Source organism: Nannospalax galili, unplaced genomic scaffold (genome assembly GCF_000622305.1).
Source record: "Nannospalax galili isolate Female #2095 unplaced genomic scaffold, S.galili_v1.0 scaffold743, whole genome shotgun sequence".
Lineage (NCBI taxonomy): Eukaryota > Metazoa > Chordata > Mammalia > Rodentia > Spalacidae > Nannospalax > Nannospalax galili.
In genome coordinates, this window is record NW_008349552.1 from 97606 (window position 1) to 109707 (window position 12102).

Below are 12102 nucleotides of genomic sequence, written 5' to 3' on the forward strand. Positions count from 1 at the left end.
AAAAAAAAAACAGGGAATACTACATTGTTAAGAAAAAGTGCCCATTGCTACCTAACAATGGAAAGGCTTGTCAGATGATACAGCACAAACTATCAACCATTCAGTCAGGTCTGCTTTCTTAAGACTGTTGTTCAGTTTTAGGTTCTTAACAAAATTAAAGGGAAGATATAGCTATTTCTTATGTGCCCTCTGCCCTGATGTATGCATCGCCTCCCATTCTCAATACTGCCCACCAGGCTGGTGCATTTGTTATCATTTATAAACTTCCATTGGCACATCATTATCACCCAAAGTGCACACTTTATGTTAGGGTTCACTCTTGTACATTCTGTGAGTTTGGACAAATGTGTCCCCCATTGTAGTATCACACAACATATTTTCATTGCCCTGAAATTCCTCTGTGCTTCATCTTTTTATCCCTTCCCATCATCAACCCTAGTTAGTAAACACTGATCTTACTGTCTCCCTGGTTTTGTCCTTTTTAGGATGTCACATGGGTAGCATGACACAATGTATAGACTGTTCTAATTCTATTAGCTCTTTTACAACTTCAATTTGTAGGTTAACTTCTCTCATGTTAGAGCTCTGTGAGTCTGGGCAGCCCAGTTAAAATCCTGAACTGTTAGTATAAGCTTGGCTCCTTCTTCCTCTGTCACTTCCCTCTCATGGTCAGTGGCATATTCTTAGATCACCATCAGCACTGTCTTGTTTCTGTTATCCTTGTGTGTGGAAAATTATCAGCATCTGGTTGATACTTCTTTTAAGATTATGTTTCCTTGTTTTCTTTGGAAAATAGTACTGGGGAGTGGTATTCAAACTGACTTGAAGAGTCATAAGCATCTTCCAAAGTGTCTGGAGGTGCCTCTTAGGGAGCAAAGTGATTCCAAGCAGGCAGAGCTCCAGATTGACTCCCAACTTGGATCAAAGCCTTTTTAATGATTAGTTTTCTCTTGGCTTTGTGGAAGAGATCTCTGAAGGAAGGAGTTATTGCTTAACAAATATTATTTAGTTCGTAGCACATGCCAGATGTTGTGATGCTTTTAAAAAATGGAAACTAAAAGTTTATGGTAATGCTTACATGTCTATTTGACTGCACAAGAATCTTCTTGGGAGATTGCACAGGAATCTGAATATTTACGGTGCTCAGGCAGTCTGACAATCAGGCTAGCTTGGATGTCACCAGATAAAACTTATATTTCTTAAACTGATAGCTTGAGTCACCTGAGGATTATTTCACTAAGATTATTATAATGCAGACTTCCAAATCAGTCACTTATGGGAAAAAGCCCTCAATATCCAAATTCATATAATATATTTAAAGAGAGTCCCTCTACCAAGTTCCCATAAATAAAGAAACCTGGGAATGTATTCTGCAGCAAGCTAGACATGACCATTTTTTTTCCACTTGCAGTTTTGAAGGCTTCCTAAGAAGCATATGTTATGCTTGGCTATGAGGCAGCAGTTTAGCTTTTGTTGTCTATACCCAACACACTTCACAGATCTCCTTTGACCTCACTGCCTCTTAACACATTTACACATTTGACTCCTACTGACAGGAATCAAGTTCCACAAGTGGCCCCAATTCCCAATACCCACCCCTTTCATCTGACACTACTTATTTGATTTGAGTTTCTAAACTGGAAAGAGACCAGGCTGAACAAAGGCTCTCTTCCCATCTCATCAGTCCAAAAATTTGAGAATTCTTCCCAGGAGTCTCTATTAGAGAACATACCAGACATGACAAGAAAATGAGCTTGCTATGCACTGGTTAAGGTAGACGATTTCTGATCATGGCATTATTTAGAATCTTGATAATAATCAATATGGTCAGCATATAGATTCTGGTTTTTGTTTGAATGTCATTTGGATTGAGATATAGCAAAATTATTCCAGGCAAAAGCATTTGATAACTTACAGCCATTGGGGTTGGTGTTCTTACTCCTATGGAACCCAAAACCTGTGCTGCAGTTTTATATCTTCTGTGTTCCCAATGGCCTGACCACTTTGGTCATCTCTGATTAGTGACTCCTGCTGAGGAACATGGCTCCCCATCCATTTCACAAGGGGGCAAAGTGAACTGGAGAAGGCTAATTGTGGATTTTGCATTCAGTCCAAGAAGAGCTGGAGCCAGGCTCAAGTTTGGGGGACTTTGAGCATGTTAATTAATCTCCTTGAATTAGTTTTCTCATTCATGGGAAGGTGTAATCCTAATTCTGTGGGCCTAAGAGCAGAGGTAAAGCATCTAGGCTGCTATATATCTCCTGCCTTGAGACCTTTCTTAAGGAAAACTTTCCAGTTTGTTCTTGTCAAATAACACCTCCTTCCCTTAGATGATTCTCACTCAATCATGCAGTACTTCCTTTTCCACTGCTTGGGGATGGCAGGCTGGTGGCGATGCTCCTAGGTTCCCAGATCTCTAACCCTTGCCCGCAGCTCAGTTCTTTCTGGTTTTATGTTGTGTGCACATTAGCTAACTACTTGTGAAGGAGGCTTGCTGTTTGTATAACAAAGCTTGCATTTCACCTATTGCTCCAGGGTAGTATTTACCGCTGACTTGCTGAGTGTCCTTCCACATTGCCCCAGATCCTGGACATTAAAGGCCTGCTTGCTTCAACTACCAGAAGTATATTCCTGCTGCTCTGTATAAGAGCAGAGCTGATTGATAGACTCTAGCGAAGACTTCCTGTTTATTCAATGCTCTAGGTTCTTTTAACAGCTCCCCATGTAAACCCATCCCATCTCTTTCCAAAATGATCTTTCAGAATGTCAGTACTACAATTCTAGTTTTTAAAAGCATTCTGTTATACAGAGTCAATTAAAAAAGGCATTTCGGGGCTGGAGAGATGGCTCAGCGGTTTTAAGAGCATTGACCGCTTTTGCAGAGGACCCGGGTTCAATCCTAGGACCCACATGGCAGTTCCAAGCCGTTCTTAACTCCAGTTCCAGGGGAATCCGAAGCCCTCTTCTGACCTCCACGGCATTGCATGACATGGGTGCACTCACATACATGCAGGCAATACACGCATACGCATATTATTAAAAAAATAATAATAAAAAAATAAATAAATAAAAATTTTTTAAAAAAGGCATTTCATCTGTGGAAGAGAAGAGTCATTCTAACAACCACCTCTGAATTTCTCAATTTTTACCATTTCTTGTAACCTTCCCATTCCAACTACTCTCCAGATGTTCCATTGTCCACTACCCCAGCTGTTCTGAGACTCTCTACTGACAGCATTTCATCCCTGTACTCTCCAGCCAGTCTCATAGGCCTCAAGCTCTAGCCAATCACCTGTGGTCAGTGCTGGAGAAATGGGTAGAAGAGTTTTGTGAAGGAAGGAGAATCTTCCTTCTCTTCTTGGAACAAATGAGCATCCTGCACTGGACTTCCTTGAAAGGACTTAATTGATTATGTCATTATACTTCATGCTCCATTCTCTCTCTCCATCTGCCGTTGCCCTGAAATTCTGTATTCCCCAGTGACTGAGCTGCAGCAGAAGGCCAAAGAAACCACAGATGGCTTACTGCGTCTGACCAGAGTCTTTGAATATTTGCCCCTGACTTTCTCAGTCCCTGTCACACACCAGGCTAAAGGCCCCTTTCCTTTTGAACTCTGTGCCTTTGAGCTTTTGCAGGCCATAATCCTGCCTGGAACAGACCTTCCATCTGTAGCAAGCCACCTACACAAGTGGCACCTTTCCTAGTCCACAACTCATCAGCCACCTGGAAGAGGGGGAAAGAGAGAGGATGGGAGGCGCTGGCTGACTTGTACACCAGACTGCCTTCCTTATGAGCTCTCTGTGACCATCCCCCTGCCATCCCCACAGGACTACCCCCACCTCTTTCTCTTTGCTCTCTTCTCTCACACACAAGCCAGTGATTTATTGTCTCCATTTAGCTCCTTTCATGCGGCACATAATAGAGGGCCTGCCACTTGTGTGATATTGAGTGCTTTTCTGTGTTGATTTGTTATTCTCCATTTGCCAGGCCTCTGGGTCAAAGAGCAAGGGGAATACTCAATTTGATGAACGTGGATGATTTTAGACCTTTTAACCCAGATAAAGTAAAAGAGAGGCTCCACCTAGGGTTTGAGGTAGAATTATTATAAGTAACCAATTTCTCTCCAGTTTCCTTTTCTCCACTCCTGAAAGTACTCCTGCGCATACCATCACACCAGTCACACTTGGGGCCTCCTGTCTCAGGGCTTGTAGAAGCACCAAGGCCAGGGGTGGATCTGTCTCTGAGTTGTGAGTGTTTGGAATGTTAGTCCTACAGCCACCATGAGTGGATGAGTAATTAATCAATTACTCAGGTGAGGTTTGGGTTTTGTTCCCTTCTGAGGAATTTGAGTACAATCCTGACAGCGCCATTTTGGCAAGTGTTTGCTAGTATTTCTCCCTTGATGGTAGTCATCCACAGCCTCCTCTAGAACCGACCCCTCCCTCGTGTGGAGCACCTCCTTCCAGAATCCCTGGACCTGTCACACTTGACTTGAATCCCTTTGTTGGCTTCCAGGGAAGGACATGGCAGCCGTGCAGAGGACCCTGATGGCTCTAGGCAGTGTTGCAGTCACCAAGGATGATGGCTGCTACCGGGGAGAGCCATCCTGGTTCCACAGGTAAGTCCTTTCCTGTTCCCAGATCATAGAGCAAGAGGGAGAGCCTGATACCCTGGCACTCCCAGAGGCTGTTTGTATGTGAAGACATAGGAGCAAGTACGTCTGAGCACACAGCAGAGTCTCACTGAGCAAGGAAGGACTGATGCTGTACTTCTGGCCAATGTCTGACTAGGGCAGAAGTTGTTAAACTTTCCGGTTAGGTCCCCATGTCCTCTGGCCCTCCCTTCCTTTTCTTGTATCTTTTCATTTTTCTTTTTTGCACACACTGAAAGTTAAATATGTCGTTTTGCAAGGCAACATCCCAGATAATACCTGTTGTCCCAATATGCTGATTAATAGTTCCCTCTCTCACTCTCAGAGCCCTGGTTTGGGTGATAAATTATATGATTTTTTCAGTTTACTAAAAGGGCCTTTCTGAGCCTTTTCCCAAAGTGTTCATTTTGGAAGTGAGAGTAGGCAGGGAGTTCAACCTGGGTTGTTTAGTGGGAGATGAAAGACATGTTTGTAGTGGATACTTGCTAATTCATTTTACTGATTTTTTTTCCCTCTTGTCCTAGAGAATTATAAAAGGACCTTGACCTGAAAATCTCTGAGATGTTGACCAATTGAAACCCTGGTTTCAGTCTCAGAATTATTAATGACCCACCACAGCCTATATGACTGAAAATCCAAATTTATTTACTATCTGGCTTTTTACCAAGATTTGGCAGGCTGTGGTCAAGATACATAAATTCCCCCTTGCAAATTCCTATGTCCCCGAGTTCCAAAATAGAAATTAATCCTTGACCTTATATAGGTAGTATGAAATAGGACAGAGGACATGTTTTGTAAGAGGTGTTAACTCTGATTTTCACAAGAATTTAAGGTATTTAAGGGTGAGAATTTAAGGATGAGAAGATGCAGACCAAGGTGGCCTAACACTGAAGAGGAAGGAGGGAAAGAAGACAAACTGGGAATGAGTTCTCCACAAAGGCAGCCACGGATTCTCCTTCCTTTTTGCTGGACATTCTAAAAAATCCTGGACTTCTGAAGGATAGGGATCTTACATGGACTTGTCAGCCACAGCTCTGAAGAGACCATAGTTCATGGTGGGCCACATCTCAGGATGGGTCACACCTCATAGTGGGCCATAGCTCTGGGTTGGGTGACGAACCCATGCCCAGGCAGGTCATGTAAGATGCTGCATCTTTCCCCCTAGTGACAAACCTGCTGATGTATTTGATGACCTGAGCAAGAGCATTTTTAACTATATTTATCTTGAGAAAGCTTTGAAAACTGTCACATTACATAATTCCATCTCACTTTTTCCATCCAGGAAGGCCCAGCAGAATCGGAGAGGATTTTCAGAGGAGCAGCTTCGCCAGGGGCAGAACGTGATAGGCCTGCAGATGGGCAGTAACAAGGGTGCGTCCCAGGCAGGCATGACTGGGTACGGCATGCCCAGGCAGATCATGTAAGATGCTGCATCGTGCCCCCTGGTAGAGAGGACGAGTGTTCCACACCAGAGTCCATGACAAAGAAATAGGTAGTCACCTTCTCACCTTCTCCTCTTTCTCAAAGCCTTCTCTCCCTGGTTTTCGCAAGTGCTGCATTTCTGCTGAGAATCCACGTTGCCTACTGCTGCCACCTTCAGTTCATTTAGAACTATGCAAAGACTCCGCTTCCTCTTGATCTCTTGTGCCCTAAAGTCTCAGTTTGTTTGATTATTTATTTATTTATTTGCCAAAATATTCTCTCCTCAACTTACAGAACATACCTAATAAACAAAGTAGTCTTGAGTCTTAAAGTGTAAGTTCATTCTTTGTCAAGGCCTTCGCAGATTGAGCCAGTCCCTTCCTTTTTAATTCAAGAGGTCTACAGGATAAAATTAGCATAAGCTATAGAAAATGGGTTAGCTATGAAGAATCTTTTGCAAGGTTATTATGTTTGTCTTGGCAAATTCTGTAGAAAATTCATAAATAGAATTTTCATGAGAGAGCTTAAAGCCATGAGTTCAGGAACACGGTTTTTGACCTACACATATTTCTTTAAGTACCTACTTTTTGCTTAAGATGTGAGACCATGTGATAAGTCAGAGCACCAGCTCTTCGGGAGCTCTTGTTCAGGTGCCCAGGAAATATCTGATAGATGCTTGGATGGACCAAGAGATGGATGGACAAATGGATGGGTGAGTGGATGGATGGAAGAATGGAAGGAAGAATAGATAGATGGATGAATGGATGGGTGAGTGGATGGATGGAAGAATGGAAGGAAGAATGGATGGATGGGTGGATGAATGGGTGAGTGGATGGGTGGAAGAATGGAAGAAAGAAGAGATGGATGGATGGATGGATAGATGAATGGATAGATGGATGAATGGATGAATGGGTGGGTAGTATTCTTGAATGATGATAGTTAAACAAGCAATTTTCATTTTCTTTGCATTAATTTTCCTCCTACAGGCCAGACCTTATATCTGATGCTGATTATATATATCTTCATCAGCCAGGAATGATACGATATTTAGCAGTTCTATAAATGTCAGTTATCAGGTCCAAATCCTTTAAACTCTTGAATATTACCCAAGATTGAGATCCATTTAACATAGATGGGTTTAAAAGAATTTTTTTCATAGAATGAAAAATTAGGATAGTGTGGAGAGTGTCAGTTCATCTTATACTTTCCTAAAAAACAAAAGTTTTATAAAAAGTGATGTATTTAGTAAGAAAAATGAGGTCTGTATTCATGTAATGAATCATCAATTAAGAAGAAAAAAGAGGTAAAATAAATGACACTATAGCATTACAATGCTCTAAACATTTGGGTGATAGTTTTCAGACTATGTTCTTTGCAGTTCTAGGCTCTCTCAGAGGTTTCTATGAGACCCTTCTTAACTACACTCTGGAGTCCTTGCAATCTTTTCTTAGTTTCTGTTGAATTGTCAGTGATGTTATCCAGGCATGGCAGTTGAATTCCTTCCTCACACCTTACATTGGAGTAACCACAAAAGAGAGAAGTTGATGGGTCCCCAAAGTGGAATAAACTTCAGAGGGTATTCCTAGAGAGATGATGGTTAGTCCCTGTGTGGAGGAGGTCTGGAAAATAGCCACTACCTGGAGGGACAGTTGGAAGAAAGCCTGGTACCTACGGTGGGAATATTTTCCCCTTTCCTTAATTTTCACTCACAGTTAGTACATGACCTCAGCAAATGAGCTCACGGATGCAGCTAGAGACCCCTGAGGGGTATAAAATGCTGCTCTAGTCAGTTGGAAGAATTATTTAGAATTATCCCAGTAAATATACTAAAAGTGACAAGGAGAAATATTGGAAAAAGCATAAAATAATAATCCATTATGAAGAAAAAAACCCATTATGGAATATTAACAAAGAAAATGAATAAGGCTTAAGAAAATAGAGGCAGAGGCTGGAGAGATGGCTCCATGGTTAAGAGCACTGACTACTCTGGCAGAGGGACCCAGGTTTGATTCTCAGCACCCACATGGTGGCTAACTCCAGTTCATATTTATAACTCCAGTTCCAGGGGAATCCAATGCCCTCTTCTGACCTACTTGGGCATTATACAACACAGGTGCACTTACATACATGCAGGCAATACACTCATATACATACAATAAAAGTGAAAAGAAAACGTTTTTTGGGAGGCTAGAAAGATAACTCAGCAGTTAAGAGAATATTTTTTAGAATAAAAAAAGAATGAAGGCAAAGAATAAATAATAAATTAGAACACTAAGGAAAGGTACTTTATATAAAGTAATATTTACAAACTGATGGTAAATACAAAAGAAATGTTAAAATTAAGAGCCAATACTGACATATTTAGACTCTTAGAAAGGGGAAAAATCAGCGGGGGAGAGAAATTTTTGAAGGAATAATATTGAAGCTTTACCAGAGTTAAAACCAAAAGTTGTTTAAAAATACTTAGAAATGTCAAAAGAAAAAAAAATCATAAAAGCCCCTAATAGGAAAATATAGTAAAATATATGACCATTGAAAGCAAAGAGAAAACTCTCAAAACCTTTTGTGATCATGTATGTGTGTATACATGTGTGTGTGTGTGTGTGTGTGTGTGTGTGTGTGTGTGTGTGTTTAGCTCAGAGGACTAACTCAGGTGTGAGGCAGACTTCTCACTGGCATGAACCTCACCAAGAAGGCTGAGCAGGCTGTCCAGCAAACCCCTGGGATCTGCCTGTTCCTGCCTTCCCAGCCTAGGAATTACAAGCACACTGCCATGCCCAGATATTTCTAATGTGAGTTCTGGGGATCCAACTAAGATCCTCATGCTTTCACAGCAAGCAGCAAGCACTTTGACAGCTGAGCTCTTTCTTCAAAGCTTTTTTTTTTTTTTTTAAAAAAAACTTATTTATTATTTTTATTTTATGCCTATGAGTGTTATGTCTGCATGTAGGTAAGTGCACCCATGTTGTGCAATGCCTGTGGAGGGCAGAAGGGGCTGTTGGATCCCTTGGAACTGGAGTTACAATAGTTGTTAGCTGCCATGGGTGCTGGGATTTGAACCTGGGTCTTCTACAAGAACAGTCAGTGTTCTTAACCCCTGAGCCATCTCTTCAGCCCCAAACCAAAGCTTTTTAAAAAACATTTTTAATTAATTCTTTGAGAATTTCATATATGCATACAACACATTTAATTTTTTTATTTTTTTATGTATATGTTTTGCCTGCTTGTATATAAGTGTACCCAATGTATGCAATGCCCACAGAGGTCAGAAGAGGGCATTGGATTCCCAAAAGGAGTTACAGGCAGTTGCTAGCAGCCATGTGGGTGCTGGGAATCCAGATCCTCTATAAGAGCAGCCAGTGCTCTTAACCACTTAGCCATCTCTCCAGCCCCCCCCTTACAGCACATTTTTATTATATTCATGCCCCATTTTTCTCTCTAAGGCCTCCCAGATCCAATTCCCCTTCCACATGTCCTTCCAAGTTCATATTCTTTTTTTTTTAATTAAAAAAAAATAACTCATGGAGTCCAATCTCAGCTGCCCATATAATCATGTTTGTAGAACCATCCACTGGAACATGGTGGACAAACCAGGAGCCATATCCTTAAAGAAAATGGACTCTCAGCAGCCATCAACTGTCAATAGCTCCTCAGCTTGGAGTAGGGGTTTGGCAGACTCACCCCACTCCATGCTAGAATGTTGACTGTTGACTGGCTTGATCTTGTGCAGTCAACCACAGCTGCTGTGTATTCATGAGTGCCACAGTTCTGTCATGTTCAAAAAGACACCGTTTCACCCTAATCCTCCCAAACCTCTGGCTCTTATAATCTTTCTGCCTTCTCTTCCAAGATAGTCCCTGGGTCTTGGGGAAAAAGGGTGTGACATAGATGTTCCATTTATAGCTGAGCACTCCACAGATATTTATTGTCTGCTCTTCGACTAGCTGTTTCAGTATTAACCACTGTCCATTGCATAAGGAAACTTCTCTGATGATGTTTGAGTGCCTCATTAATCTATGGGTACAGATACAAATTTAGACAGCAGTTTGATACTATGTCTCTTTAGCAAAATAATAGTAATAGGTTCACCCCTGGGGCCTATGAGCTCCCTAGTCATGGGTTTTTGGCCAGGTTTACAATACCAGGCATATGTTTCCTTCGGTGGAGCAGGCCTTAAATCTTATCAGAAAGTTGGTTATAACTGAAAGCTTAAAGAGTAAAAGTGTATCACATATATAAAAAAAACAATCATACTGACGTTTGAGTTCTCAACAGTAACCTTGGGAACACAAAGTAATATTTTCAATGTGCTCAAACAAATAGAACACAGGATTTTCTATATAGATGATTACTTTTACATTAAAAATGTATTTATTATTTTTGTGTTTGTGTATATGTTTGTGTGTGTGTATGTGCATGCATGCACATGTGTAAGGGAATGTGCATGCTATGGCACTTGTGGGAAGGTCAGAAGACATCCTTCAGTGTTTCATTAAGATAAATACATTGCCAGGAATATGCTATTTGACATAGGAAATGAGTAAGTTAGGAAAACTCATTCAAATACAAATGTAACAAGAAATAAGGAGAGAAAAATAGCAAAGCAAAAACCTAAAATTCTAGAAATACTGTTATAGTATGTATAGCATAGATGAAAAATGCCTAGAAAAAATAAGTGTTCCAAGAAAATTGTTTTGTTCAGAAGAAAAATAAATTTAAGAAACTGGGAGGGCCACATACCTCATACCTTTAATCCCAACACTTAGGAGGCAGAGACAACTGGATCTCTGTGAAATCAAGGTCAGCCTGGTCTACATAGCATGTTCCAGGTCAGCTGGAGTTACAAGGAGACAGTGTCTAAAAATAAACAATTGGGAAGGGCTGGTGAGATGGCTCAGCAGGTAAAAGCACGTTCTGCACAAGTTTGACAACCTGAAGTCCATCCTTGGAACCCATGCTCATGGTGGAAGGAGAGTATCAGTTCCCCAAAGCTGTCCTCTGACACACTGTGGCACACACGTGCCTGCAAACATACACACAAAGAGACACACAGACACACAGACACACACACACACACACACACACGCACACACAATACATTAAAAAGAAATTGTTTGTAAAATGTAAGTGTATTAAATCCAACTCACTTTGTGAGGATAATTTGATATTCCAGAACACAGAAAGGACAAGAAAATTACAGACTGCTCTCACTTTTGGAACATAGATATAAAAAATGTTAATCCCCAGTACTAAACAACAACAAAAATAACCACAAAGCAAAAAGCAAAAAGCTCTTTCTTCCCACTCCCCAATGCTGATACTATTTGAACCACAAAATAACCATGTTGGATTATAACCTAGACTATAAAATAAATATACATGAATCTATACTGACATCAATAAATGATTCAATAAATAGATGAAGAAACAGAAATAAAATAATATAGTAGCTAGTCAACTCTAACAATGTCTTTTAAAATGTGTTCAAAGGAATGATTTTTCTTTGAAACATTTCTCCTCCTCGTCCTCCTAGTCCTCCTGGTCCTCCTCCTCGTCCTCCTCCTCCCCCTCCTCTGCCTCCTCTTCTTCCGCCTCCTCTTCCCTCTCTGCCTCCTCCCCTTTCTCCTCCCCCTCATCCTTCCCCTCCTCCCTCTCCTCCTCCTTCTCCCCCCTCCTCTTTTTCTTTCTCCTCTTCCTTAAAAAAAAAAAAAAGAAAACTAGATGGGTTCGTTGTGAACTTTAAAAAAAAAATTATTTGAAACCACATGATTAGAAGAAGCATTCCTATACAGCTTTAACATAGTCAATAACGATTTCCAGAACAAAGATATATCTTGTATTAGTCAGGGTTCTCCAAAGAAACAGAACCGGTAGAATGAATATATATGTATAGAGATTTATCAGCTTAGCTCACAGGATAGAGTATGGGTAGTCCAACAATGGCTGCACCACACTGGAGAGGCTCAGAATCCGAAGCAGCTCAGTCCACGAGGCTGGATGTCTCAGTAGTCCCAGTCTGGTGCTGAAGG

General features: G+C 41.1%; 1 protein-coding gene across 1 annotated transcript in view; it reads left to right on the plus strand.

Annotated features, from left to right (window-relative positions):
• Nucleotides 1-6404, plus strand: part of Tagln3 (transgelin 3) — a 13968-nt gene extending 7564 nt beyond the window's left edge. Inside the window, exons 3-4 of the mRNA XM_008846984.3 lie at nt 4516-4618; nt 5934-6404. Of these exons, the coding sequence (XP_008845206.1) occupies nt 4516-4618; nt 5934-6075 (245 nt within the window). The 3' untranslated portion in view covers nt 6076-6404. The remainder of the gene's footprint in view (nt 1-4515; nt 4619-5933) is intronic.
• Nucleotides 6405-12102: the final 5698 nt, after the last annotated feature.